At 41.2% G+C, this 27993-nt stretch overlaps 1 protein-coding gene across 1 annotated transcript in view; it reads right to left on the minus strand.

Moving 5' to 3' along the window:
- LOC307163107 (retinoic acid receptor beta-like) overlaps positions 1-27993 on the minus strand; it is a 678858-nt gene that overhangs the window by 339433 nt on the left and 311432 nt on the right. The window contains exon 3 of the mRNA XM_079878973.1: positions 3334-3475. Coding sequence (XP_079735099.1) covers positions 3334-3475 — 142 coding nt within the window. The remainder of the gene's footprint in view (positions 1-3333; positions 3476-27993) is intronic.

Consider the following 27993-nt stretch of genomic DNA (forward strand, 5'->3'; position numbering starts at 1 on the left):
GCGATCGTTGGTGAACTGGTGAGATTGCATCTCGAAGTATAGGGAGCATTGTAACAGGAACCCGCTGCAATCCTCCGCCTCTCTGGTGAATGTCGATGGTCGGGCCATGGGACTGGCAGAGGCAGCGGATGAAGCAGTTGGTTTGGAGTGCAGGAGTGACTGGCTTGCAGCATGAAGGACATCGGTGGGAACGGTAGGTGGGTTGTCTGATGCGGTGGGCAGAAGGGAAAGGCGAACTGCATGAACCAATTCTGCGAACGGATCGGTGGGCCGATCCGCTGCAGTCTCCGTGGGACTCTGCATGTGGTCTGGTCTTCTGTCATAGTACAGCGAGGTAAATGGTTGAAACTGATGTTTATTGAACAGAGGCACGGAGTGGCACAGCAGATGAGACTGGTAAGTATGCAATGGAGAATCAGAACAGGATGATGAACTTAGCTTGATGAAAACAATGATGTCTGTTTGCAGATGGCGGTACAGGATACGGCAGGCTGATGACAGGAGACAGAAGACAGGAAGCGGATGACGGGAATCGGAGATTCGAGGACGAAGTTTAGGTAAGGGATTTTCAGGTGACTAGAGGATTCTGTACCTTCAGGTAAGGACGAGACCAGACAATGAAATGAAGGGGAAGTGTCTTTATATAGTGTGCGTTGATGATGAAGTGCAGGTGCAGTGAATCAGAATTCCCGGGAGAGTGAACGAGTGGGCTGATCTGGTGACTCCGTGACAATAAGTGCCTTTTTTATTTATTTAATTCTGCTGGGGTTTTTTTCACACTTGCTTTGGTCTGAAAATCACATGCAAACACATTTTTATTTGTGCTGAATTTTCATGTAACAGGCCTTTCAACTGAGGTCCATCTATAGATAGCTGCCACCTACAGTAGTAGCCAAAAGTGGTCCAGCCTAGGAAAATTGACATCTTCACCCTTTATTCAAATATCATAAAAATTCTGTTAACTCTTTCCCTGCCATTGATGAGTTAACTCGTCATTTATGAGAAAATGCCTCCCTGCCAATAATGAGTTTTTACAGCTTTCTGTGTAATCACTGTTATAAGGTAGGGGGCGCTATTACCCATCTCCTGAACGAGTACGGTATCTCCAGATCAAAACGATCTCATATGTAAGCAGATGCATATTAAAAATAATGCGATAATCAACCATAAACAGTATATAAATAAAAATGTCCTAATGTTACTGAAATAAATGTTGACCCAGGAAGTGCTATAGGGACTGTGCAAGCTTTGAGGGTGTTTTGATCATCGTTCTGAATCCCATCCAGATGTAGTCTTTGACAAAAATGCTATTTTCTCAGCTTTTTGCTCAAAATGTTGCTTTTTTATGAAACTTACCCACATCCAAGTGTTGATAAAAAAAAAATAAAAAAAATGCGTGAAGTGCTTTTTTTTTTTGGGTTTAAAAGCAGAGGGTCTGTTCTTTCTTTTGATATATTGCATGTTCAGATATTCATACAAACAGATATTTTATTATTTCATAATATGACATTTGTTGGGCAAATGGCCAAAAAAGATGTTTTAAGCATATTGTGTAGCTGTGCTTGGAGTCAATTGTTTTATTTGTGATAACGCAATGAAACATGCCAAATTGTGAGGACATACTTTTTGGCCAGGCTGTCATATAAAGAAATTATGAACACATGCAAAAACAAGAGAAAACAAATTAATAATAACTGATTATGTTGTAGTCAATGTATGCTTTTTCTTGAAAGATTTTTGTTTTTCTATGCATGTTTTTGCATAGTAAAAAAAACCCTGTAGTTTGTCTTTTTGCCAAAATAATTTTGGCAGATAAATATCTTAAAATCAGTGTTGTTCTTCCCTCATATTTAAAATATATAACATATTTTCCTCATATGTTGATGGTTTAATCGAACTTGTAGGCTCATTAAAAACAAATATCTCCTCCAGACATCACTTTTGGCCACTACTGTACTTCTCCAACTTCAGTGAGTCAATTGCATACAATGATCTAAAAAGCAGGAAATAGAAAGAACACTGTGATGTTGCTGCATTTGTCGCTTTTTTGTTCAGAAGAAGAGCATGGCATCTCTTATCCTGCACCAAATGGAGTGTGAGGTTGACCTGAACAGGAAAGTGCTGATGCAATCAAACCACGGTAATAATGTGTAAAATGCAAACTGCTTCAGATGACTTGAGTGGTGGTATTCTGAATCTAAAGCAATGGTGTGTACAACTTGCCACAGTGGTACAATTTACAGTGTGACTCCTAGTGAAAAAAGTTAATCACTGGAGTCCTGTTGAACTGTAACACTGTTTTTGAACATTTTCAATTGAAGACATACAGATTTAATTAAGTAACCACTCAATGGGATCATAGGTATCTCTAAGAAATTATCACATATAGATTCCTTTGAGAAACTCATTCCATATAGAATATCATCCAGGTTCAAACAATCAACTTTCTTTTTATGTTTTATAACCACAGAACAAAATTATTGTACAAATGTTGCAGTTTTATGCCTTAATGTTATGTTCTTAGTTATGTTTAATGGTTATTAAATGATTGGACAGATACATTTTTTACAGTATGAAAAATGCTCAATAGTGCGCTCTGTAGTTGTCTGTTTTTTTGGGCAGGTATAGCTTCAAAGCAACCAATCTAAATTAACTTTAATGACTAAAAGAAGAAGGTAGTTTGAGACATTGTTGAGGTCTCTTTTGAAACTCTAGAGATGACAAATGCGAGATTGCCATGGTCTTATTCACAGCAGTAACGTGCTGCATTTAATCTCATTGTTATCTAATGAGATTAAAACAATTGAGAAACAATTGAGATTATAAAGAAATTTCAGTTGTTGTTTTTATTTCAGAACGGGACCCCTTTAATGTCACAAGATAATTCTAATTCTGGATGTTATAATAGTCCGTTCTCAAAACTTTTTACACCTAGTTATAGCCAATGCACAAAATAATTTGGGTTTCATTGGTGAGTCAGGAAATTGGGGTGGAAAGCAATACGGGACAGTGCACTAAACAGGGCTACCAACACATCTCACCTCTGACAAAACTGCTGTCAGTCGAGTTATGCTGACTATAAAAAAGGACAAAACAGTTAAAGCTCTTAAATAAATCTCAAAAACAAAGGGCACAACATTTTAGTGACAACTGCATATTACAGTGTGATATATTTTGTTACTGAATCACTTACAATGAATAATATAATTGCAGATAACTCCACAGTTTGAAAGTTGAAGAAAAAGTTGTGAAAAAATAATATGTATCTGTTGAAGGGACAAACTCCTGAGCTGAAGTTTGTGTGTGTGTAGGATAAAGGCTTTTAACACTCACACTCTTTAGACATCCCTACAGTGAAGCACTTCTGCAGCCGGCAGTATTGACAGCGGTTCCGAGTCACCTTGTTGATAATACAGTTCTTCTCCCTGTGACATGTGTACACCATGTTCTTCTGGATACTTCTACGAAAAAAACCCTGTGGAGAGAGAGAGAGACTTGATTTTGTGGTCTAAAACTTGGTATGGGTCTACCCTGCTGAAAAGCTGGTTGACAAACTATCTCCAATGAACTGAAGGTGATAATTACCTCAAGCTAAGTTGTTATAGAGAATTCGCAAATAAATAAAATGGCTCTGCATCTAAATTTTGGCCAACTCTTGGTCTGGGCCTGGTATGTTATGTTCTGGGTCTTAGGGGATCTGGTATTGTTCTGGGGGTTAGACTAAGTACACACAACAGAGTCTAATCCAGTGGTCAGGAACTTATGGATCAGGAGTCATATGTGCCACTTGACAAAAATTTGTCTCACATTTGTCTCACCCTGCACCAGATAACTAGATATCAGTCTCCTGCAGAAAACACTCAATTACAATTCCATTCTGGAGAATATCACTCGCAGATCTTGCTAAAGGGGTCTCCTGCTTTACTCACTTTACTCACTGCAACACAAATATCTCCCTGCATTCTTCTGTTGGCTAAGCAAATATATGATTTATGGTGATGCCAACTCAAAGCATTCCCATGCACGGCTCCATCTTGAATCATCTCATTGATGGATAATATGATTGGTTGTTTATAGTAATGTTCAGATAGCGTGTTGAGGCTGAGGCCAAGGCTGTTGTGAATATAATGCTGTGCTGTCAGTTAGTTGCTGAGGTCAAACAGCCTGTGTGTGTTATAGTGCCTTTGAAAAAAAATATTAGAATATTATTGAGATTTGGGGTAGACTCAGGCTTGGATTTGGCTTGAGTCTGTAAACAAGTAACCACTGTAGCAACCACCCACGATACCTTGGCAACCATGTAAATTATCTCAATATTGATAGGTGTGTACCGTAATACAATTTTACTATGCAAATTAGGAGTATGTCCCTCAAGGCTACAGGGATCCCCCTGCTGTAGAGAAAGATGTCAGATGACTGCCACGCGGCAGAATGGAAACGCTTCCATCGAAATTACCTGGAATAATTTGTCCCAGGAACCCCCCCCCCCTGTTGCTTTCTGTTTCAAAACACAGTCTAAAGTACTTTGAAGATTAGGCAAATTAGGGCAGTGATATAGGACTGCACGCACAGCAACGGATTTTTAAAAATGGTAGTTGAAATTAAATGCTGCATGGAGTCAACCAATCAAAATGCGGCATGAACTCAACCAATCAGCATGTTCAGTGCTCAAGTCCCACCCCTGAAAGTTCCTGAACTTTGAAAAAATACTACCTCGCAAGCACGGACTTTCTGAGGGGGAAATTTTTACCCGGAAATTCATTTAGACCCTGCTTCCTGCTGTTGAAACACACAGAGTACCACCCCAAAGTTCAAAGTTCCTGGGGAAAGTCCCTGCGGTGGAAATGCGGCTTATGTTAAACTGTGTGTTCTGACTCTTTGAAATCAGGCTGCTCACCTGGCTGAGGTTCTTTCTGTAGATTTTTCTGTTCTCAGGTGACTTACAACAGGTGGCAGGTAAATGACACAGATTAATGGACAAGATAATGTTGGCTCTATGTGTGTGTGAGGATCTTTGATGATTGTCCAGCATTCCAGATATGGAGATAAGTGCTGGTTCACTTCACCTGGTTTATCCATCCTTAACAAAAGCATCTAACAAAAAAGCTATACCTGAAGAGCTCTCTCTCGCTCTCAATGTAAACTGTGTCTTAACTAGGATCATTATCTTCCATCTTGTTATCCTAATGGGGGACAGATAGTGTGTCTTAGTGTCTCATTTACAAATTAAAAAACAAAAGTGCTGCATCAATTATTTACCTCCCACCTCACCCCACCCCACTTCTCTTCTCTGTTCCATCCCACTCGCTCGGGCATTGTGTGTTGTCTGAGCATTCAGTACGGGCCTAGGACAGGATCACCTTTCATTCCTAATCACACAGACATCTTATCATGGTTAACGAAAATGGAGAGGACACAGTAGACCAGAAAGAGAGAGGGGGGGGGGTTAAAAAGTGTTTTCTTATATCAATAAATCTATTCCATAATTCCATAATTATTTTAAACAATTTAAATATCTCAATAATACTATTTCTCTACTTTAAAAATCTCCAACTTTACCCAAAATGTTTCCCAGAATTCCGACAGACTATATATTATAAAATTCATCCGGATCCGGTTCCAAGTAAATACAGGGCCAATATTACGTCGGTACGTATTACGTTTAAAAGCCTGCACTTGAACTTACATGGACTTTCCTTTAGGGGAAAGCAGTGTGTCATTATATATGAGGTGAATGCATCACTAATATGCTAAATCTGAATACATTTTCATGACCACTAAAAGATTTTGTGATTTGCTCTGTCGACATGCCTGTAATTAGTTGTGTGTTGCTGTAGTAAAACCATTGTTAATTTTTTTTTTTTTAAAAGGCTGCCAGTGACAGGCTGTTGTACCTCAAAAGGGTAATTGGGGGGACCAGCTGCCATCCACCACTCCCCTCCTAGGATGGGATACGTGCGCTTATCTGCCCCACCTGGCGAACCCTGCATGCAGCTCCTCCAGCACCCTTGGCAGTCAGACGCAGCAGAGGTGTCTGATGCTAGGTCTAGCACTCGTGTGTGTAATAAACCCTTGTATGTTGCAAAAGAATACAATGTCCAGTCTTGATTCTGTTCTTTGAACCTTTACTGAATCTATTGTTGAACTTGTTAACAAATATTCAGTAGCCACGCCATACACACATTTCACTTCTATAAACTGTCCCCTCCATACACGTCATCAGTTACGTTATACACTCAGACATAACTAATCATCATTCTATTACATCTCCCCCTTTTACAAATCTATTGTTTGCCTTGAAACAAATGCTTCATTGTTACTTCAAGCATACAGGTAACATTTCCTTCCATAGGTAGAACATACACAGTCTCAAATGAAACAGTATTAACTTGGGTTTACTGTGAACTGCATTTAACATCTCTTAACATTTCTCAAAGTAACCATACTATGCGTTTCTGTCTCTTATCTTTCTTTCCTCATTTATAGGTCCAGGACTTGTGGTGGTCTGCTAATCCTGCCAGACCTGGTTTGTATCAGTCCGTCAGGAGACTTTGGATTTGTTCCATATTGTTCTGGAACATCTGGTGATTTGACAGCACTCAGTGTTGTTGGTAGTGCGGTCTCATGCTGTGGGGTGTTCACAGATTTCCCCACTGGCACTTCCTGTAGGTGGCGTCTGTTTCGGCGTAACATACCCCCTTGCTCTGTCTCCAACAGATAAGATCGTGGTGTGACCCTCCCCTTCATCACAGCCTTTGTCAGCAAGGATTTTTGAGTGTCCACTTTGGTGAGGACCTGATTCCCTGGATATAGGAGAGGTAGGGATTTCACACCATGTAGTAGTAGGTTGTAGTAGTAAGCTTGTTCCTTTTTCTTGGCTACATAATTTCTCTCGATGACTTTTGTGTTTGGCCATTTAGGTAACAGATTACTGTCAAGGGTGGGTAAGGTTGTCCGAATTTTCCGACCCATCAAGAGTTCTGCTGGACTGGCACCTGTACTACTGCATGGAGTGGATCTGTAACACATAAGCGCCAGAAGGGGGTCTTTTTGCTTTAGGATTCTTTTGGCTATTTGTACGGCTCTTTCAGCATGCCCATTCCCTTGTGGGTGATGTGGGCTGGAGGTTATGTGTTTGAAATCTAGCTCACAAGCCAGTTCTTTGAACTCTGCACTGGTGAATTGTGGCCCATTGTCGCTGACCACCTCCTCAGCTATACCAAAGCTGGCTTTCAGTTTTCTCACTACCTGTGTACTGGTAGATGTGGGCATGTGAAGTACCTCTAGAAAACGTGAGTAGTAGTCTGAAATGACTAGGTAGGTCTGTTTGTTGTGTTCGCACAGATCAATTCCGGTCCTTGTCATGTTGCTGCATCAGTACGCCACCAATTCCATAGCTGCTTGCGTCTGTTGACACCATGGTTGGTTTTCTTGCATCATAAAATGCTAATGTAGGTGAGGACATGAGGAGTCCTTTTATCTCCTGCAAAGCTGCTTGTTGGGCTGGGCCCTATGTCCACATTGATTTGACTTTCAGCAAATCGTAGAGCGGCCGGCCCACGTCTGCTAAGTTTGGGATGTACTTTCCCAGGTAATTGACCATCCCGAGAACTCTTTTTTAACCCATGGGCGTTATTAGGTGGAGGCAGTTTGTTAAAGGAGAACTCCGGTCAATTTTAACATTGAGCTCATTTTTTTGTAAATTTGGAGTGCTGTCAGTACAGAGAACAACGACAAAAATCGGTGTTGCCTACACCGTGTTATCCTCTTTTTAAAATTTGCACCCTGTTGACTTAAATGGGGCAAGTTTTAACCTGTTAACCGTTGCCAGTGCGCCCGCGCACTGAAGCGTTTTTTATTTATTTAATTCAAAGTTACTATCAGATTTAATGTTATACCTTGACAAACTATACATAATTAAAAAGATATAATACTCAAGTTTCAGTATTTGACCACTATTGTATTCTGAGAAACTCATAGTGACAGTTATGTCTTAATTTGTGTCAGGAGTTATGAAATGAAAAAATGAGTCGATACCTTTAATATGAATTATGCGCGTCAGCCGCTTTCATTCATAAAAAACTCTGTGCTGTCGTCATGACAGCGATACACAAAACAACGTCCCTCAGGGCTTTAGCTCAAAACTGTGCAGATTTGGAGAAATATTGATAGATTCTCATAGATTTACATCATATTTCTATAGACAGGAATAATATTTATTGAATTTATACCCAAATGCGTCGATGTAATCTTTATGAGCGTTTGGTACTCTGATACTGTGTTTTCAATTCATACCAATAGCCTGAGGGCGCTATATGCACAAAAATAGTCCATATATGGAACATGAAGAAGAGCCATGATCATGTGACATTCCAGGACGTCACTGATACACACAAAGCTAACAAGAGATCGCGCTGTAGCATGCAGATACAGACGTTTTGAAGACAATAAACATGTTTGCAATGATATTTGAGTTACCTGTGTTTTTCAAGCCATGCCAGGTATTTTCATAATAATAGATTATATTTATAATGTAATGCTAATCTATATAGACTATCATTGTGCAGAACACTATCCAATAGTATATTTTCTGTCTGATTTTTTTATCTGAAGCCAAATTAGATCACAGAAGATTATTTAAAACACTCGTCTTGCGTTATAAAGTAAGTTTGGAGCACAAACATGGTTTTAATCTCATAAATTGTCGTGTATAGATGGTGTGCTAGGCTAACATGCTAGCTAGCTCTAGGTGCACCTGCCACGTCTAGCAGTTATACTTTTATGATTTTTTGAATGCTTACTGAATTGTTTCTTTATTCAAGAAATGCATTTGATACAGTTTAAAATGTGAGGTGAACTTTGAGAAAAGAAATTAGGGACTGAAACCCTATGAATAGCCTGTGAATAGCCAGTCGTTAGTAACTATAATGCAGACAAAAGAAATGCATATTTAGAGCCATAACCGGGCTGGAGAGGTGTGAATGTGTGCAGGGGGAGACTGAGACTGAATGGGGATCGTTTGCACAACAAAACAATAGAGACAATATACTGGATAGATGGTTAGAAGATGGCAATAAACATCAGTTGCATTTTAGCGTCAAATCAAATTAAAGTCACATGACATGGTCTTGAAAAACATTTAACTAAATACAGAGTTTTGGACTTATTATCTTCAGATTTTAAACATAAAATGTTTAGACATGTGGCTTTAGCTGTAGTGCATTTCTAGATTGCTCCAGTGCCAACTTCAATTTTATTTTCATGAGGATGTTTCATAAAAAATAATTTCTAATAACTTTACAAAACTTTGAAGCTATTTATAACAATTTTTGTCATTACGACAATAATTAATTCTACATTTACAATAAACTGTCAGGTGTCAGCTTTCAAACGAGATCATACTTGTGCTTTTAGTACCAAGGGTTCATGAACTGTATCTGTTTCAGTTTGGGTATGTCATTTCTGGGGATTTTTCAAAAGTGGGGTTGCATCTTAACAGGTTAAACCTGCTTTTAGCCTCTTAACATCCTTGATGTGTCATTACAAGTGCACAGCCAATGTGAGTTATTGTCACAGTGTCTGGTTGTGTTCCCCTGGGGTTCACTAGAGGTCCTCGTTCTCACGGTGTCATTCACTTTAGACTACATTTCCCAGCATTCTGTTCTGTCACTTATCTGATTATTGCACTCAGCTGGTTCCCATCACCTTGTTAGTTCTGTGTGTATATATGCCCTGTCTGTGTTAGTGTTAGTTACGGAGTCCTTGTTATGTCTCACACTTCTTGGTTTGTTCCTGCTTGTTCCTTGTGTTCATTGTTCTCGTTTAGATTGCTTGTATGGTATTTGACACTTGCCTGGACTGGATTACGTTTCACGGATTACCCAATAAATATCTCACTGCACTTGGATCTACTGTCTCCCTCATGTGTGTCGTGACAGAAGGACTCCGTCACAATGAATAGATCCAGCAGTTCGGGATTCCGTAACCCTTCTCCTGTGTATGGGGAAGGAAGGGGACCACAGAGAGGAGGTTTGCAGGTCGGGGAGGAAGCGCCTCGACTAAACATTTTTCAATGTTTTGCCTTATGGGCCCAGCAGACTGAGGAAGCAGCAGCGGCTAAGGCTTCAGCGAACTCGTCCATCAGAAATGGTGAGTCGTTTCTGGGGACTCGTCTGGCGAAGTTCTCCGGAACTTGGGGAGGTTGCAGGGGAGGAGGTGGTCGACAAATTCCACGACACCGTCCTCCGCCTTGCCATTCTTCTGATCCGGAGCCGCCGGACTGGTCTAGTACAAGATCCTCGCCGCTGGTTCCGTCCAGCACAAGATCCTCACCGCTGGTTTCGTCCAGCTCAAGGTCCTCACCGCTGGTCCTGTCCAGTTCAAAGTCCTCGCCGCTGGTCTCGTCTAGTACTGAGGCTGCACCTCGCCATCAAGGACGGAGGAGGAGGAGAAGGGCATCTTATCTCCCCAACGCCCCGGTGGTTGTCCCTGTGCAGCATGCGGTCATTTCAGAGGCCGTCCCTGTGCAGCGTGCGGTCATTTTGGAGGCCGTCCCTGTGCAGCATGCGGTCATTTCAGAGGCCGTCCCTGTGCAGCGTGCGGTCGTTTTGGAGGCCGTCCCTGTACAGCATGCGGTTGTTTCAGAAACCGTCCCAGTGCAGTCCGCTGTTATCCCAGAGACCATCCCAGAACTACCCGTCATCTCTCCTGCCACGGTCAAGAAGGTAGTCTTCCTTTTCTACTCATTGACGGTGTTACATGCTTGGAGGAGGTTCAAGATGGCCGCCGCCGAGCCTGTTCACGTCACGCCTGCCGAGCCTGTGTCCCCTGACAAGATGGCCGCCTTCGAGCCTGTGTCTGTTCCTGAGCCGGTGGTGTCTGTTCCTGAGCCTAAGCCGGTGGTGCCAGTTCCAGTGCCTGAGTCGGTGGTGCCAGTTCCAGTGCCTGAGCCGGTGGTGCCAGTTCCAGTGCCTGAGCCGTTGGTGCCAGTTCCGGTAGTGCCAGTTCCGGTAGTGCCAGTTCCGGTGGTGCCAGTTCCAGTGGTGCCAGTTCCAGTGCCTGAGCCGGTGGTGCCAGTTCCAGTGCCGGAGCCGGTGGTGCCAGTTCCAGTGCCAGTTCCGGTGCCAGTTCCGGTGGTGCCAGTTCCAGTGCCAGTTCCGGTGGTGCCATTTCCAGTGCCAGTTCCAGTGCCTGAGCCGTTGGTGCCAGTTCCAGTGCCAGTTCCGGTGGTGCCAGTTCCAGTGCCAGTTCCGGTGGTGCCAGTTCTAGTGCCTGAGTCGGTGGTGCCAGTTCCAGTGCCTGAGTCGATGGTGCCAGTTCCTGTTTCTGAGTCGGTGGTGCCAGTTCCTGTTTCTGAGTCGGTGGTGCCAGTTCCAGTGCCTGAGCCGGTGGTGTCTGTTCCTGAGCCGGTGGTGTCTGTTCCGGTGCCCTGGCCGCCCGAGGGGTCGTCTCCGCCCTGGCCGCCCGAGGGAAAGTCTCCGCCCTGGCCGCCCGAGGGAAGTTCTCTGCCATGGCCGCCCGAGGGGTCTTCACCGCCGTGGCCGCCCAAGTGGTCGTCTGCTTCGCCTGGGCCGCCCGATGAGCTGTCTGCTTCGTCCTGGCCGCCGGCTAAGCCATCACCCCTGTTCCTGTTCCCCTGCATGGTCCTGGTCCTCCCATCCCTCCCTCGGATTTTTCACGTTCCACCTTCCTCTTGGACTCTTGTGTTGTCTTGTTTGCTGTCATGGAGCGTCTGGTAGCCGCTCCGTAGAGGGGAGGTTCTGTCACAGTGTCTGGTTGTGTTTCCCTGGGGTTCACTAGAGGTCCTCGTTCTCACTGTGTCATTCACATTAGACTACATTTCCCAGCATTCTGTTCTGTCACTTATCTGATTATTGCACTCAGCTGGTTCCCATCACCTTGTTAGTTCTGTGTGTATATATGCCCTGTCTGTGTTAGTGTTTGTTACGGAGTCCTTGTTATGTCTCACACTTCTTGGTTTGTTCCTGCTTGTTCCTTGTGTTCATTGTTCTCGTTTAGATTGCTTGTATGGTATTTGACACTTGCCTGGACTGGATTACGTTTCACGGATTACCCAATAAATATCTCACTGCACTTGGATCTACTGTCTCCCTCATGTGTGTCGTGACAGTTATTCCTTCAGAGTGAACGCGGTTAATCTGACTGCAGTAGATGTGAAAGATATGAATAAAAATGAAGTTAATTCGGCCAGCGCACATACCTGTATTTATTTCCTGTTTTCGGTCGAAGTCCATAGTAGTCGATTGTCGAGTTCACGCGCGTGATCATAGGTTGCTAAGCAACAGTGGAGAACTCGACAATCGATTACTGTGGACTTCGATTACTGTTGCCCCATTTAAGTCAACAGGGTGCAAATTTTAAAAAGAGGATAACACGGTGTAGGCAACACCGATTTTTGTCGTTGTTCTCTGTACTGACAGCACTCCAAATTTACAAAAAAATGAGCTCAATGTTAAAATTGACTGGAGTTCTCCTTTAATAGCTGATACCTTTAGCTTCTCTTGCCTCATCCTACATTTCCCCATGTTCAACCTCAGGCCAGCTGATTGTAATCGTTCCATCACCAACTGTAGTCGTTGGTCATGCTCCACCATGTCTCTTCCGTGGATGATGATGTCATCCATGTAAATGTCCACTCCCTCCAGTTTGAAACAGTACCTGGTGAAAGGAGTAATGAAGGTTGTCAGTCTTTGACTGTCTCCATCCAGCGTTATTTGCCAGAACCCTGCAGCTGCATCCAGTGTGGAGAACACTCTTGCGCCGGTCAGTTTTGCTGTGATCTCCTCTGCAGTAGATAAAACAAACCTTTCTCTTTTGACAGCTTTATTTAACTTCCTGAGGTCGACACATATACTCACCTGTCTGGACTTTTTAGGAGCTGGCAGTATCGTTGCACACCACTCTGTGGGCTCTGTTACGTTCTCTATGATGCCCTCAGCTTCCATCCTGTTCAGTTCCTCCTTCACAGGTGTCTTGAGGGGGATTGGGATCCTGTGCGCAGCATATACTGCGTAGGGCTGTGCATTTTCTTGTGTTGAGATCTTCACTGGCTGTGTTTTTAGTAAGCCAACCTCCATTACTGCACTGTGCACTTCCTTTATTCTCCTCACCAGCCCCATCTGCTCAGCTACTGTTCGGCTAAGTAGGTTGCTAGGGGTCTCTCCTCTGATAACATACACTTTGAATGAGTACCGGTTATTTTTTAACTCTGTGTGTGCTGTAAACTGACCGATACAGTCCAGACGGCCACCTGGGCTATTCAGTACAGTCTTAGCACTGAGGAGTGTTTTCTCAGGCTTGAGCATTCTAAATGCTTTTTCAGTCATAATGCACATATCCTATTTTAAAGTCTATTTTAAAGTTACCAATCTCTAATTGTACAGTCCATTCATTGCATGAAGTTGTGCTATTAACTGAGCCCAGAAAGTTCTCTTACCTCACTCACCACTTTGCTCTTACCTCACTCACCACTTTGCTCTTGCACATCTTTTCCCAGTGTCCCATTTTCCTACATCTGTTGCATGAGGATTTCAACGCTGGACAGTCAGATTTTTTGTACATTCCTTTTCCACATCTGTCGCATATTTTCTCTCTTTCATTGTCTCTGGAATGTTGTTTAAACTTTGGCCCTGGAGCGCGTTGCTTCCGATGTGTGTATCGTTTATGTGCTACCTCTTGAATAGCGCATCCAGCAGCCTCTCCTTGCGCGCTAACTTGTGCTTTTACTTCCTCCGATTGGCGGGTTTCTTGCACCATCATCTCGAGTGTGAGATTTGAAATTAGCTGCAACTTGCGTGACAGCTCGTCCTGGATTCCTACCACGATTCAGTCTCTAATGTGTTCCTCACGAGCGGCCCCAAACTCGCAATGCTCTGACAGTTCATAAAGGGAGCGGATAAAAGATTCTGCTCTTTCTCCTGGACGTTGAACACGCTGATATAAGCATGCTCTTTCGTGAATTACGTTGCGCTTTGGTATGAAATACGAATCAAACTTGCCGAGCACTAGTTCATATTTCTCATCATCTCCCTCCTCGTCGAAGGTGAATGAGCTGAAAATATTATCTGCTTCGCCCCCCAGGGCATAGATAAGGGTGCTTACTTGTACACTGCCGTCCTCTTTATCCAGTTTAGTTGCCGTTCTGTAATGTGTAAACCATTTTTCCAGTCAGTCTATTCCGCTGGTCTCTCGAAGCAAAAGCTTTCAGGTGGGTTAAACTTCGCCATCCCGACGATCGGCACTCTGACACCATGTAATAAACCCTTGTATGTTGCAAAAGAATACAATGTCCAGTCTTGATTCTGTTCTTTGAACTTTTACTGAATCTATTGGTGAACTCGTTAAAGGAGAACTCCGGTCAATTTTAACATTGAGCTCATTTTTTTGTAAATTTGGAGTGCTGTCAATACAGAGAACAATGACAAAAATCGGTGTTGCCTACACCGTGTTATCCTCTTTTTAAAATTTGCACCCTGTTGACTTCAATGGGGCAAGTTTTAAGCCTGCTTTTAGCCTCTTAACATCCTTGATGTGTCATTACAAGTGCCCAGCTAATGTGAGTGATTCCTTCAGAGTGATCACGGGTGAATCTGACTGCAGTAGATGTGAAAGATATTAATAAATATGATGTTATTTCAGCCAGCGCACATACCTGTATTTTCTTCTTGTTTTCGGTCGAAGTCCATAGTAATCGATTGTCGAGTTCACGCGCGTGATCATAGGTAACTAAACCTATGCGTGTGAACTCGTAAATGTAACGTTCTGTGACATAATTGTTGTCCTGCAGTTTTATTGACCTCTTTCCATGGCTGAAAAACACTGATTGATCGATATCATTTATGAGGCATAAATACATTTTGGTAAGTTGTACTGTATCTTTAAATAAAAAGTAACAGATGATCGGTTTACTTGAACTGAGGCGCTACAGCGATCTGTCACGTCACATTTACAAGCGCCAAAACGGTATTTATTGTCTGAATTTCATAATAAAATGGACAAAATTTTTTTCATATCAAAAGTAACCTGCTCTGTCTAGTCTGTCGGTATCAGTGTCTTTGCTCCGCGATTTTTCTCTGCGTGAGAAAATGGATGTGTGGCGCGAGAGCGTCTGAAAAGTGTCGATTGCGTGAGTCTCACACTGAATGCGTAGAGTTGAGAAGGGGGATAAATCGTCGGCAGCGTTCCTCCTTCCGCCATGCTTCTTCTCCATGTGAGGATTGTTTACATTAGACTAGAGTGCGCACTGCGCCGCATGCACACAGTGCTTCATGTGGGGATTGTTTACATCTATTTTTTACAGTCTATGGTTTACATCAGAGCGTGCACATGTTTCGCGCAGTATATATACGCAGTGTTTGTTTAAACGGTTGATGGAAAATAAGCTAATGCGCGTTCTATAAATATAAATTCTGATCTATTTTTTTCACGGTATTTTGAAGTGTCCACGATAACAATATCGTGCATATTCATTACCGCGATTTATCGCATTACCGAATACCAGCACATGTCTAATATATATATATATATATATATATATATATATATATAAAAATGTGAACTATAGACAGGTAGGCAACCTTTCAATGCTAAATTTATATACTTACGACACAAGGATGTTTTTATGTTCGATAATAAAACACAGCTTGCAATAAAAGTAGGCTAGTATGAGTGTTTACCCTAATATGGTGAATATTATAATGTTTAGACATGTGTTTACTGATAAAGACTGTGTTTGTGGATATCTGCACAAACATAGATATTTATAATGTGGTAACAATAATATACAGGTGCTGGTCATAAAATTAGAATATCATCAAAAAGTTGATTTATTTCAAGAATTCAACTTAACAGGTGAAACTAATATATTATATAGACTCATTACATGCAAAGTGAGATATTTCAAGCCTTTATTTGTTATCATTTTGATGATTATGGCTTACAGATTATGACACCCACGAAATCAAATTCCCAGAAAATTAGAATATTACATGAAATCACACAGTAATTACACAGTAATACCATGGTCATTGAACCAGGTTTTGGTTCTTTTGGCAGTGTGGGCAGGTGCAAATCCTGCTGGAAAATGAAGGAAGCATGAAGTGCTCTGAAAATGTCCTGGTAGACGGCTGCGTTGACTCTGGATTTAATAAAGCACAGTGGACCAAAGTCCTCTTTTCTGATGAGAGCAAATTTTGCATCTCATTTGGAAACCAAGGTCCCAGAGTCTGGAGGAAGAATGGAGAGGCACACAAACCAAGATGCTTGAAGTCCAGTGTGAAGTTTCCACAGTCTGTGTTGGTTTGGGGAGCCATGTCATCGGCTGGTGTTGGTCCACTGTGCTGTCCACTCAACGCAGCCATCTACCAGGACATTTTCAGAGCACTTCATGCTTCCTTCAGCAGACAAGCTTTATGGAGATGCTGACAGCAGGATTTGCACCTGCCCACACTGCCAAAAGAACCAAAACCTGGTTCAATGACCATGGTATTACTGTGTAATTACTGTGTGATTTCATGTAATATTCTAATTTTCTGGGATTTTGATTTCGTGGGTTTCATAAGCTGTAAGCCATAATCATCAAAATTATAACAAATAAAGGCTTGAAATATCTCACTTTGCATGTAATGAGTCTATATAATATATTAGTTTCACCTGTTAAGTTGAATTCTTGAAATAAATCAACTTTTTGATGATATTATATTTTATATTTTATGACCAGCACCTGTATATATATATATATATATATATATATATATATATATATATATATATTCCATATATCTTTCTCTAGTGTAGTGTTACTGAAGTGTTCCTTTTTAACGATTTATAGGCCATATAGTTTCTCTCGATATCAGCATGTTCACAGTTGTTTAGTTTTTTTAATTATTAATTTACAGGGAACAGATGACTTCAACATTCACATGAGTCTCTGAATATGAACATGGTAAAATGAAAAATCAAACACCTTGGAAATGACAGGTACTATGTTTCAGGAATGGCACAAAGGTGTGTGACTGTTCAAGTATCTGTCTTTAGATCAGTGTGTTGAATAATGTACTTTTTTGTCCTTTGTTGTGTATATTTGGATTATGTTGTGTTGCAAATAAATCCAAACAATCAAAAAGCCATTCTTTTTTAAATCTCTACTCGTTCTTTTTTCTGGTTCTCTCACAGTATCCACCTGATAGGGCCATCGATGAGATAGGTCTTTGTCTTTCTCAGGTGTGAAACACATCAATATTCACGATGATTCACGCCTCCTTGCATAAAGCTTTCTTACACAAATCATGTCTTACAAATTTTAAATCAATATATTGTTTTATCTGAATGAGTACACAGGATGATTTTCACATAGTTTTGAAGCAAATATTCAATAGTCTTGTGAAGAAATAATCAGTATGGGTTTCATGACCTTATTTCAGTGACAATTTGTTTTTGTTTTTTCACAAACCACACAAAACATCATCTCAAAACTACAAACTTTTACATACATGCTGCTCACATATTATTGTTAGCAGGGTTTGTGCTGAATACAGTGTAATCAGACTTTAGCCATGAAACTGTCACAAGTAACAGAAATAAGCACAAATGTCAGAGTATATCAGAACACCTCCAGGGCCCAGAAAACACCTCAGACCCCAGAGGGTTAAGCCCTGTTCAGGTGTGTCTTGTCTTATCTTGTTAGCTCTCCGGTTTGTTTGTGTATTTAAACCCTGTGTCTAGTTCAGTCTTTGTCAGTTCTTAACGTTGTACTATGTTAATTGATCCATTCCCAAGTCTTATTCTTGAGTCTGAGTCAAGTCAAGTCAAGTCATCTTCATTTATATAGCGCTTTTAACAATGTAGATTGTTTCAAAGCAGCTTTACAGAGATAAACGTATAATTTATGGTAACAGAGATTGTTTTGGCTTTATAGCGGTTCTTTAGAAAAGTTATTTTCCAGCTAAGGTTAGTTATGGTTGATTAGCTTCCGTCGCAACAATCATTTGTTATTAAATTAGGGGCCGCTAAGACGACACAATTCTCTCTACATAGACTTTAAACGCGAACCTGTGAGAAACGCTGATGGCGTTCACATGCGCATTAAGATTTGGTTCTATAGTTATGTGCGTTTGAATATATGTACGCAGGTTTGTAATTCCCTACAAACCAAGCCTAAACAAAGTACTGGTGTTTCCTTATAATTTTTGATACAGAATTTTATTTTATTTTATCAATTCGGGGTATATACGCGAATTGAGTTTCCCGACAACGCTTTATCTGTAGAGTGGTAAAGGGATCCTCCATAGGGAGAGACTAGTTGGCACTTCAGCACTGCGTTGTCATCGGGTCCAGGCGCAGGTCCTTCATCAGATCTGAATACGGCCTGGATCCGGCAGGCTGCGGGAAAACCTCGGGATAAACAAAGACACTAAAATTAGCGTAGATGCCATTCTTCTTATGATGTAACGAGTACATCAGGATTTATGGGAAGTGTTCCCGGTTCCAGCTGACCTAATCTATGCAGCCCAAATATTGAATTATAGAAGTCTATAATGTATTATGTGAAAGCTAGGTCAAAGAGATGTGTTTTTAGTCTAGCTTTGAACTGACAGAGTGTGTCTGCTTCCCGGACAATGGTAGGAAGGCTGTTCCAAAGTTTTGGTGCTAAATAGGAGAAGGATCTACCGCCAGCAGTCGATTTTGATATTCTAGGTATTATCAACTGGCCGGAATTTTGAGATCGCAATAGACGTGAAGGACTATAATGCGTTAAGAGCTCGCTCAAGTACTGCGGAGCTAAACCATTTAGTGCTTTGTACGTGATCAGCAATATTTTAAAATTGATGCGATGTTTAATAGGGAGCCAGTGCAGTTTTGACAGAACCGGGCTAATATGGTCATACTTCCTGGTTCTGGTAAGAACTCGAGCTGCTGCGTTTTGAACTAGCTGTAGTTTGTTTATTAAGCGTGCAGGGCAACCACCCAGTAGAGCATTACAATAATCTAGCCTTGAGGTCATGAACGCATGAACTAATTGTTCCGCATTTGTCAATGAGAGCATATGACATAATTTAGATATATTTTTAAGATGGAAAAATGCAGTTTTACAGATACTAGACATGTGACTTTCAAATGAAAGATTGGTATCAAAGAGCACACCCAGGTTCCTAACCGACGACGAAGACTTAACAGAGCAGCCATCAAGTGTTAGACAGTATTCTAGGTTATTACGTGAGGAAGTTTTTTGTCCAATAATTAGAAACTCTGTTTTTTCAGAATTTAGAAGTAGAAAATTACGAGTCATCCAATTTTTTATATCCGCTATGCATTCCATTAATTTTGTGAATTGGTAAGTTTCGTTAGGTTTTGAAGAAATATAGAGCTGAGCATCGTCGGCATAACAGTGAAAGCTAATGCCATGTTTCCTAATGATATCTCCTAATGGTAGCATGTACAGAGTGAACAGCAGCGGTCCTAGTACTGAGCCTTGTGGTACGCCATACTGAACTTGTGATCGATGAGACATCTCTTCATTTACTGCTACAAACTGATAACGGTCAGATAAGTATGATTTAAACCATGCTAGTGCAATTCCACTAATGCCAACATAATTTTCGAGTCTATTTAAAAGAATGTTGTGGTCGATAGTATCAAATGCAGCACTAAGATCGAGTAACACTAATAGAGAGACACAACCACGATCGGATGATAAGAGCAAATCATTTGTGACTCTAACGAGAGCAGTCTCAGTACTATGGTACGATCTAAATCCTGACTGAAAATCCTCACAGATATCATTTCTTTCAAGAAAGGAACACAGTTGTGAAGATACTGCTTTTTCTAATATCTTTGACAGAAAAGGTAGAGTCGAGATCGGCCTGTAATTGACTAATTCTGTAGGATCAAGTTGCGGTTTTTTAACAAGCGGTTTAATCATAGCCAGCTTAAAGGTTTTTGGTACGTATCCTAGAGACAAAGATGAATTAATGATATTAAGAAGAGGATCTATGACCTCTGGAAGTATTTCTTTCAGTAGCTTAGTCGGTATAGGGTCTAACATACATGTTGTAGATTTAGATGATTTAACGAGTTTAGTAAATTCTTCTTCTATAGCAACGAACGAATCAAATTTTTCCTCAGGGAGACTACAATGCACTGCCTGATGCGATACTGTAGTAGATGGTTGCATAGTTATAATTTTCTCCCTGATATTATCAATCTTATAAGTGAAGAAGTTCATAAAGTCATTACTGCTGTGTTGCTTGGAAACTTCGGTGCTTGAAGCTTTCTTTTTCGTTAGTTTAGCCACCGTTTCAAATAAATACCTAGGATTATGTTTATTTTCTTCTAATAGGTTTGAAAAATAAGAAGATCTAGCAGCTTTTAAGGCCTCTCTGTAAGCAATCGAGCTCTCTTTCCATGAAATGCGAAATACCTCTAGTTTTGTTTTCTTCCAGTTGCGCTCCATTTTTCTGGCTGCTCTCTTAAGGGCCCGAGTGTGCTCGTTGTACCACGGCGTTGGACTATTTTCTTTAATCTTCTTTAAGCGCAACGGAGCAACTGTGTCTAAAGTGCTGGAAAAGAGAGAGTTAAAAGTTTCTGTTGCAATATCTAGTTCTTCTAAGCTATCTGGGATGCTGAGATGATGAAACTGATCAGGAAGATTATTGATAAAGCAATCTTTAGTGGCAGAAGTGATATGTCTAACATATTTGAAACACGGAGTCGGCTTTGCAGCCTTGGCTAAATTAAGTTTACACGAGACTAGATAATGATCTGAGATGTCATCGCTCTGCTGCAGAATTTCAACGGCATCAACATCTATTCCATGTGATAATATTAGATCTAGAGTATGATTACGACGATGAGTAGGTCCTGACACGTGTTGTCTAACTCCAATTGAGTTTACAATGTCTTTAAATGCCAATCCCAATGCATCTTTTTCATTATCGATGTGTATATTAAAATCACCAACAATTAGTACTTTATCTGCAGTCAATATTAATTCTGATAGAAAGTCCGCAAATTCTTTGATAAAATCTTTATGGTGCCCTGGTGGCCTGTATACAGTAGCCAGCACAAATCTCAAACGTGATTTATCATTTATACTACAGGTGCTGGTCATAAAATTAGAATATCATCAAAAAGTTGATTTATTTCAAGAATTCAACTTAACAGGTGAAACTAATATATTATATAGACTCATTACATGCAAAGTGAGATATTTCAAGCCTTTATTTGTTATAATTTTGATGATTATGGCTTACAGCTTATGAAACCCACAAAATCAAAATCCCAGAAAATTAGAATATTACATGAAATCACACAGTAATTACACAGTGATACCATGGTCATTGAACCAGGTTTTGGTTATTTTGTCAGTGTGGGCAGGTGCCAATCCTGCTGGAAAATGAAGGAAGCATGAAGTGCTCTGAAAATGTCCTGGTAGACGGCTACGTTGACTCTGGATTTAATAAAGCACAGTGGACCAAAGTCCTCTTTTCTGATGAGAGCAAATCATTTGCATCTCATTTGGAAACCAAGGTCCCAGGGTCTGGAGGAAGAATGGAGAGGCACACAATCCAAGATGCTTGAAGTCCAGTGTGAAGTTTCCACAGTCTGTGTTGGTTTGGGGAGCCATGTCATCGGCTGGTGTTGGTCCACTGTGCTGTCCACTCAACGCAGCCGTCTACCAGGACATTTCCAGAGCACTTCATGCTTCCTTCAGCAGACAAGCTTTATGGAGATGCTGACTTCATTTTCCAGCAGGATTTGCACCTGCCCACACTGCCAAAAGAACCAAAACCTGGTTCAATGACCATGGTATCACTGTGTAATTACTGTGTGATTTCATGTAATATTCTAATTTTCTGGGATTTTGATTTCGTGGGTTTCATAAGCTGTAAGCCATAATCATCAAAATTATAACAAATAAAGGCTTGAAATATCTCACTTTGCATGTAATGAGTCTATATAATATATTAGTTTCACCTGTTAAGTTGAATTCTTGAAATAAATCAACTTTTTGATGATATTCTAATTTTATGACCAGCATCTGTATATATTTTTACATTAAGTACTAACACTTCAAAATAATTATATTTAAAACTTGATTTCTTAGTGGTTTTGAAAATATTACTATAGATTACAGCAACTCCTCCCCCTTTTTTGTTCAGACGAGGCTCATGTTTATAACAGTAATCTTCCGGGTGGACTCATTTAAAGTAATGTAATCGTTTGGTTTTAGCCAAGTTTCTGTCAAACACAGCACATCTAGGTTATTATCTGAAATCATATCATTAACAATGAGTGCTTTTGAAGTAAGCGATCGAATATTCAGCAACCCAAGCTTTAGCATTTGCTCATCTGTATTATAGCTGTTTTTTATTTGTTGAACATCAATTAAATTTTTAACCTTAGATGGGTTTAAACGTTTTTTTGGATTTCCAAATTCGGGGGACAGACACAGTCTCTATATGATGATAGCTAGGTGAAAGAGGCTCTATGTGATGGGATTTATAGTGCTTGACATCGTACTTGCGAGTTCACACACCTCTTTAATATTAATTTTGGTGATCTCCGACTGGCGGAGTCGAACATCATTAGTGCCGACGTGAATAATGATCTTAGAGAATTTACAATTAGCATTAGCCAGGACTTTTAAATTTGCTTTGATGTCAGGCGCTCTGGCTCCCAGCAAACATGTGACTATGGTGGTTGGTGTCTCTATTTTCACGTTCCATGTAATAGAATCGCCAATAACTAGGGCACAATCATTCTCAGTGGGTGTTTCACTGAGCGGGGCAAATCGATTTGTTATGGTAATCGGAACGGAAGAGTGTTTTTTTGATCCGCGACTAGAGCGATCCCTCACTGTCACCCATTTGCCCGGCTACTCAGGCACTACTTCAGCTGGAACCGAATCATGTAAAGAGTTCACTATGCTAGGCGCATCCAAAATAGTATCTGAAGCTCTAGCACTCTTACTATCCTCAATTAAAGTTTGGATGCGTGTTTCTAGTTCTGAAATCTTCTCTGTCAGCCTAACTGTCTCCTTGCATTTATCACATATAAATCCTATATTGCCAACAGAGAAGGCTATGCTAAACATGTGACATGAAGTGCAGGTGACAATAACAGGACAAGACATTACTCACCGTGTTTGTTGAGTGATTCTTACTCACCTGAGCTTTTATGAACTCAAAGGCACGAGCGCGCGAGAGAAAAATAAATAAATAAAAATAGCTGAGCGCACGGGTGGCGCGTTAACAGGCTAGCGAATTACTAGCGTGTTGTGCTAGTAGTAACGGAAGCTAGCAATGTCAGGTTAATCTGAGATGTTGGGTAAGCTGTATTTAGTAGTAGTATAAACAACTAGAAATTGTAGTAAATGATGGTTCAAAACAAGGAAATACGAGGCTAAGACGGAGCTTACAGCACCGAAGCAAACACACTCACAGCAGGCAGCGAGGCAGACAGGAGCAATCGATCAGACAGGATCAGCAATCGATCGTATTTCTGTATTTGTGAAGTTTTGAGTTTATTTAATAAAAGACTGTGGCACATGGATCCTGAGCTTCTTCACGTCACGCCTGCCGAGCCTGAGCTTCTTCACGTCATGCCTCCCGAGCCTGAGCTTCTTCATGTCATACCTGCCAAGCCTGAGCTTCTTCACGTCATGCCTGCCGAGCCTGAGCTTCTTCACGTCAAGGTCGCCCTTCCAGAGCCTCTTCATGTCAAGGTCAGCCCCTTCCAGAGCCTCGGCCGGTCATGGTCGCCGTTCCAAAGTCCTCGAACAAAATGGCCGCCATGCCTAAGTAAGCTCTGGATGATACAGCACTGATCATAATGGCCGTGGCTATTTTGTGTATGTGGGCAGCACACACATCAACTTCATCCCATGAACTCTCAGCCGAGATGGCCACCGCCATTCCAGAGCCCTCGGACAACATGGCCGCTGTTCCAGAGCCTTCGGACAAGATGGCCGCCCCCACGCCTGTGTTTTTGGAAAAGATGGCCGCCTCTATGCCTGTGTCTTCGGACAAGATGGCCACTTCCACGCCTTTGTCTTCGGACAAGATGACCAGCCGGAGCCTCACTGGCCCCCTGAACCGTCGCCACCTGCTCTACCCTGGCCGCCTGCACAGCCTGCTCTGCCCTCCCACCCCTATGAAGTCTTTTGCAGCGTGAGGACACGCCTTCCGGGAGGGGGGCATTCTGTAACATTGACAGTCGGTTTTGATTTCTGTTCTTGTCAGTGTCTAGTTATCTGTTTATTAGTTCAGTTTAGTCTTCCTCCGCCCCTGCCTGTTTGTTTCTATGGTTAAATATTGACTAGTTAGTTCTGTTCAGGTCTGTCTCTTCTTATCTTGTTAGCTCTCTGGTTTGTTTGTGTATTTAAGCCCTGTGCTAGTTCAGTCTTTGTCAGTTCTTAACGTTGTACTATGTTGGTTGTTCCATTCCTGAGTCTTGTTCTTGAGTCTGAGTCTGTATTTGTGAAGTTTTGAGTTTATTTAATAAAAGACTGCTGCACATGGATCCTGCTTCCTCCTCTGCTTCAACCAACGTGACACCTAGATGTTAAGTTTAATATTTTCTCTTCTTATCAGTTATTGACTTTGCATAACTTTTTCTATGAAATTTGACTAATATTTAAGTCAAATTATTTAAGCAATAACGTAGGTTTTGTTCTTTGTGTTTTATATAATGACCAGGAGCAGGTGCTCTAGGCACATGTCAAGTCACATTTATTTATATAGCGCTTTTTACAATACAGATTGTTTCAAAGCAGCTTTACAGAGATAACAGGAAAATAATGCAACAAAGTTTGTTTCCAGAAGAAAATAGCCTCACAGTCCAGCTTAAGTAAGTTCTGTGAGGTTTCATTTTTGTTGTAAAAAAGTTATTAATTTAGTTAATTTATATATAATGTATGTATGTATAAAGCAGGCCTTCCAAAACTTTGAATTTCTTTTCTTCTGAAAGGTATCTCCTTATTTCACTCCATCTCACAGTATATTGCATCCTATCCCAATCAATACTAAATAAACCAAAAAATGAATATTACTGGACAGAAAACCCCCAAAAGACACTGCCAACAAGCTACGACCAAGGAGCTAAGAACATGGAGAAGAAGGTACACCCAGCATCAGTGAGGTATTTGGGTATTGTCGGTATATGTGTTGTTGCAAATATTACATTTATATGAAATATTACATTTCATTATTTTTTACCATTTTCTAAGACAGGAGCTCTCAATAATACGACATAAAATTGGCTGTAAAATGGATACATGCCAACAGATGTGCTCAGAAGCCCTATGGAAGAGCCTCTTTTCCTCAAAATGGAAGAGGAGGACAAGGAAATGGCCCTCCAAAATCTCAAGGAAAATCTCAAAATCTTCATTGAGGGTTTAATGGTGGCCATTAATTATGTGGGGTATGTGTCATACATGTTATTGTTGAATTTACATGATGATGGTTGTCTTGTTTTTTTCTTTCCGTGTGTTTTATGTAATATGTATGTCAATTCCCTCCATCTGTCTCTATAATTTGGACAAAAATGATGAATTATTGAGTTGGCAAAATGAGATGCGGAACCTATTGAAGAGATTGAAGTGTGGACTAGGATATATAAGAGGTCATGTCAAGTCACTATTATTTATATAGCGCTTTTTATAATACAGATTTTTTCAAAGCAGCATTACAGTGATAATAGGAAATTCATGCAACAAAGTTTGTTTTGTTCTGGAGTCACCTCAGGACTCGGGACGAGGATGGAGACCGGAGATTCAGTTGCGCGGGAGGCCATCTTGGCACAGAGCTGTGGCGTGGCGGCGCCTATCTTGGCAGAGGGCTCTGGCGTGGCGGTGGCCATTTTGGGACGAGACTCTGGAACGGTGGCGGCCATCTTGGGACAAGGCTCAGGAACGGACTCGAGCTCACCATTGCTGGAAGGGCCGATGGTGAACTGGGACTCACAGTCACAACTGGCCAACACCCACTCCACGAAAACCTCGAAGTTCTCTCGAGGTCCCACACCGGGCAGAAGTGCCTTCGTCTCCGCATTGAGGCTTGTGTGGAAAAAAAACACTCCATGAGTGATCGAGGAAGGAGGTAAGGCATGCCAGGTCGAGAAACGCCACGGTGTGAGCCTCGAGAGAAAACTGGTTCTGGTCCAGACATAGCAGTAGCACTGCTGGATCCATCTTCTGTCTGGTGTGAGGAAGAGAGTGCACAACGACGAAGAAGACCTTGAAACAATATTTTAATAATTAAACTGGAAAATTACAAAGATTGTCACAACCACAAACCAAATACAAACGAGAACCGACAAAGACAGAGGGAGAACACGGAATATATTACAGGTATATTGTATTATAAATTTAAATATTTTATAATATTAAATATTATAAATATTGATAACAGAAAAATAATGGAACAAAAGTTTGTTTCAGCTGTACAGCAGATCTAGAAGAAAATAGTGTCATAGTCCACCTTAAATAAGTTCAGTAGTGGGGCCAGTTCTCCTCTGGCCAATGAACGAACAGTGTATGATTATGATTCAGGCAGCATTACAGGTCATAAGTCAGAATAGATCAGAACATTCAGAATATTTATCCAGTTCCATCTGGTTGAAGATCGGAGTAATCATGGAGACGGGTTTGTTAAGGATCAGTGCCACTGGTTGTCGTGTCGATGAGGCCTTCACAGGGGAAAGTCTAGCTCACACAATCTCTGCTGACACTTCAGGGATGCATTGTGGTCGTGTCTAGGCGAAGGTCCACCATCTGATCTGGATACGGCCTGGATCTGGCTGATTACAGTAATCCTTGGGATAAACAGAGAGACTAATATTAGCGTAGATGCCATTCTTCTTATGATGTAATGAGTAGGGTGACCACCCATCCCGCGTAGCGCGTGCGCGCACAGCGTTTGAAGCCCAATTCACGCGTCACGCAAATTGAGACCGTGTCACGCATAATCTATGCTTGCTCAAAAAAAAGTTGGTCGCTCTATATACTCGAGCCCCAAGCAGACAAACGAACATTACTTGACATTTCAGCACGCTATTGTTGCCACACAAACCCCTCAGTTGAACTGCTGACTAGGTTGTTGTCAACTTTTTCGTTGTTGTCATGACAGCGCACGCACGCGCATACCAGACACACTTGGAAGGAAGGAACTTTTAGATGCGCGCTTTCCAATTCGAAAAATTCGAGAAAGAGACTGTCTGAGAGCCAACGCCATCATCAATTAAAAAGAGAAGGTGTGAGTACAGGAAACAAGAATGGGGAAATGAATATTTGTGGCTGAAAGGTGTTGAGGGGGATACCGAGAGGGCTTTTTGTGACCTTTGCAAAACGTCCTTCTCAATCGGACATGGAGGGAGGGGAATACGAGGTCAATCGTATTTTTTTTAAATACTTTTTTTTTAACTGTTCCTGTGATGTTGAGCAACTACAATTCCTGTTAATCCTATAAATTTGTATTATAATTTATTAATTTATTTAAAGTAAATAAATTGTAATGAAAAATAAATAAAATTAAATGGTAAATCTTAAGTGGAAGTACATCTGTCAATTCATTGAATGTTCAAAATATTATGAGTCTTTATTTAGAAAAAAAATACACATTGGTTGGCCTATTCATGAGCATACATCAAAAATTACACGTTTAGGAGAATAGGGCATTATTAATACTATGCAAGGTGGTATGTGCTAGAAATGGGTAAACCACTATCAGTGAGTCTGCCAGTGGGGCACCGCCGCGCCAGACAGTGTCCCACATTGTCCCTCAGAAACATACCCCTTGTCCCCCCTTGGGCTTATTAGCAGGTGGTCACCCTAGTAATGAGTACATTGGGTGTTATAGAAAGTGTTCCCCGTTCTGGCTGACCTAACAATCATTTAACTGATTTGAATAATAGAAGGTTAAAGAGATGTGTTTTTAGTCTAGATTTAAACTGACAGAGTGTGTGTCGGCTTTTTTG

Source organism: Squalius cephalus, assembly GCF_949319135.1.
Source record: "Squalius cephalus genome assembly, chromosome: 8".
Classification (NCBI taxonomy): Eukaryota; Metazoa; Chordata; class Actinopteri; order Cypriniformes; family Leuciscidae; genus Squalius; species Squalius cephalus.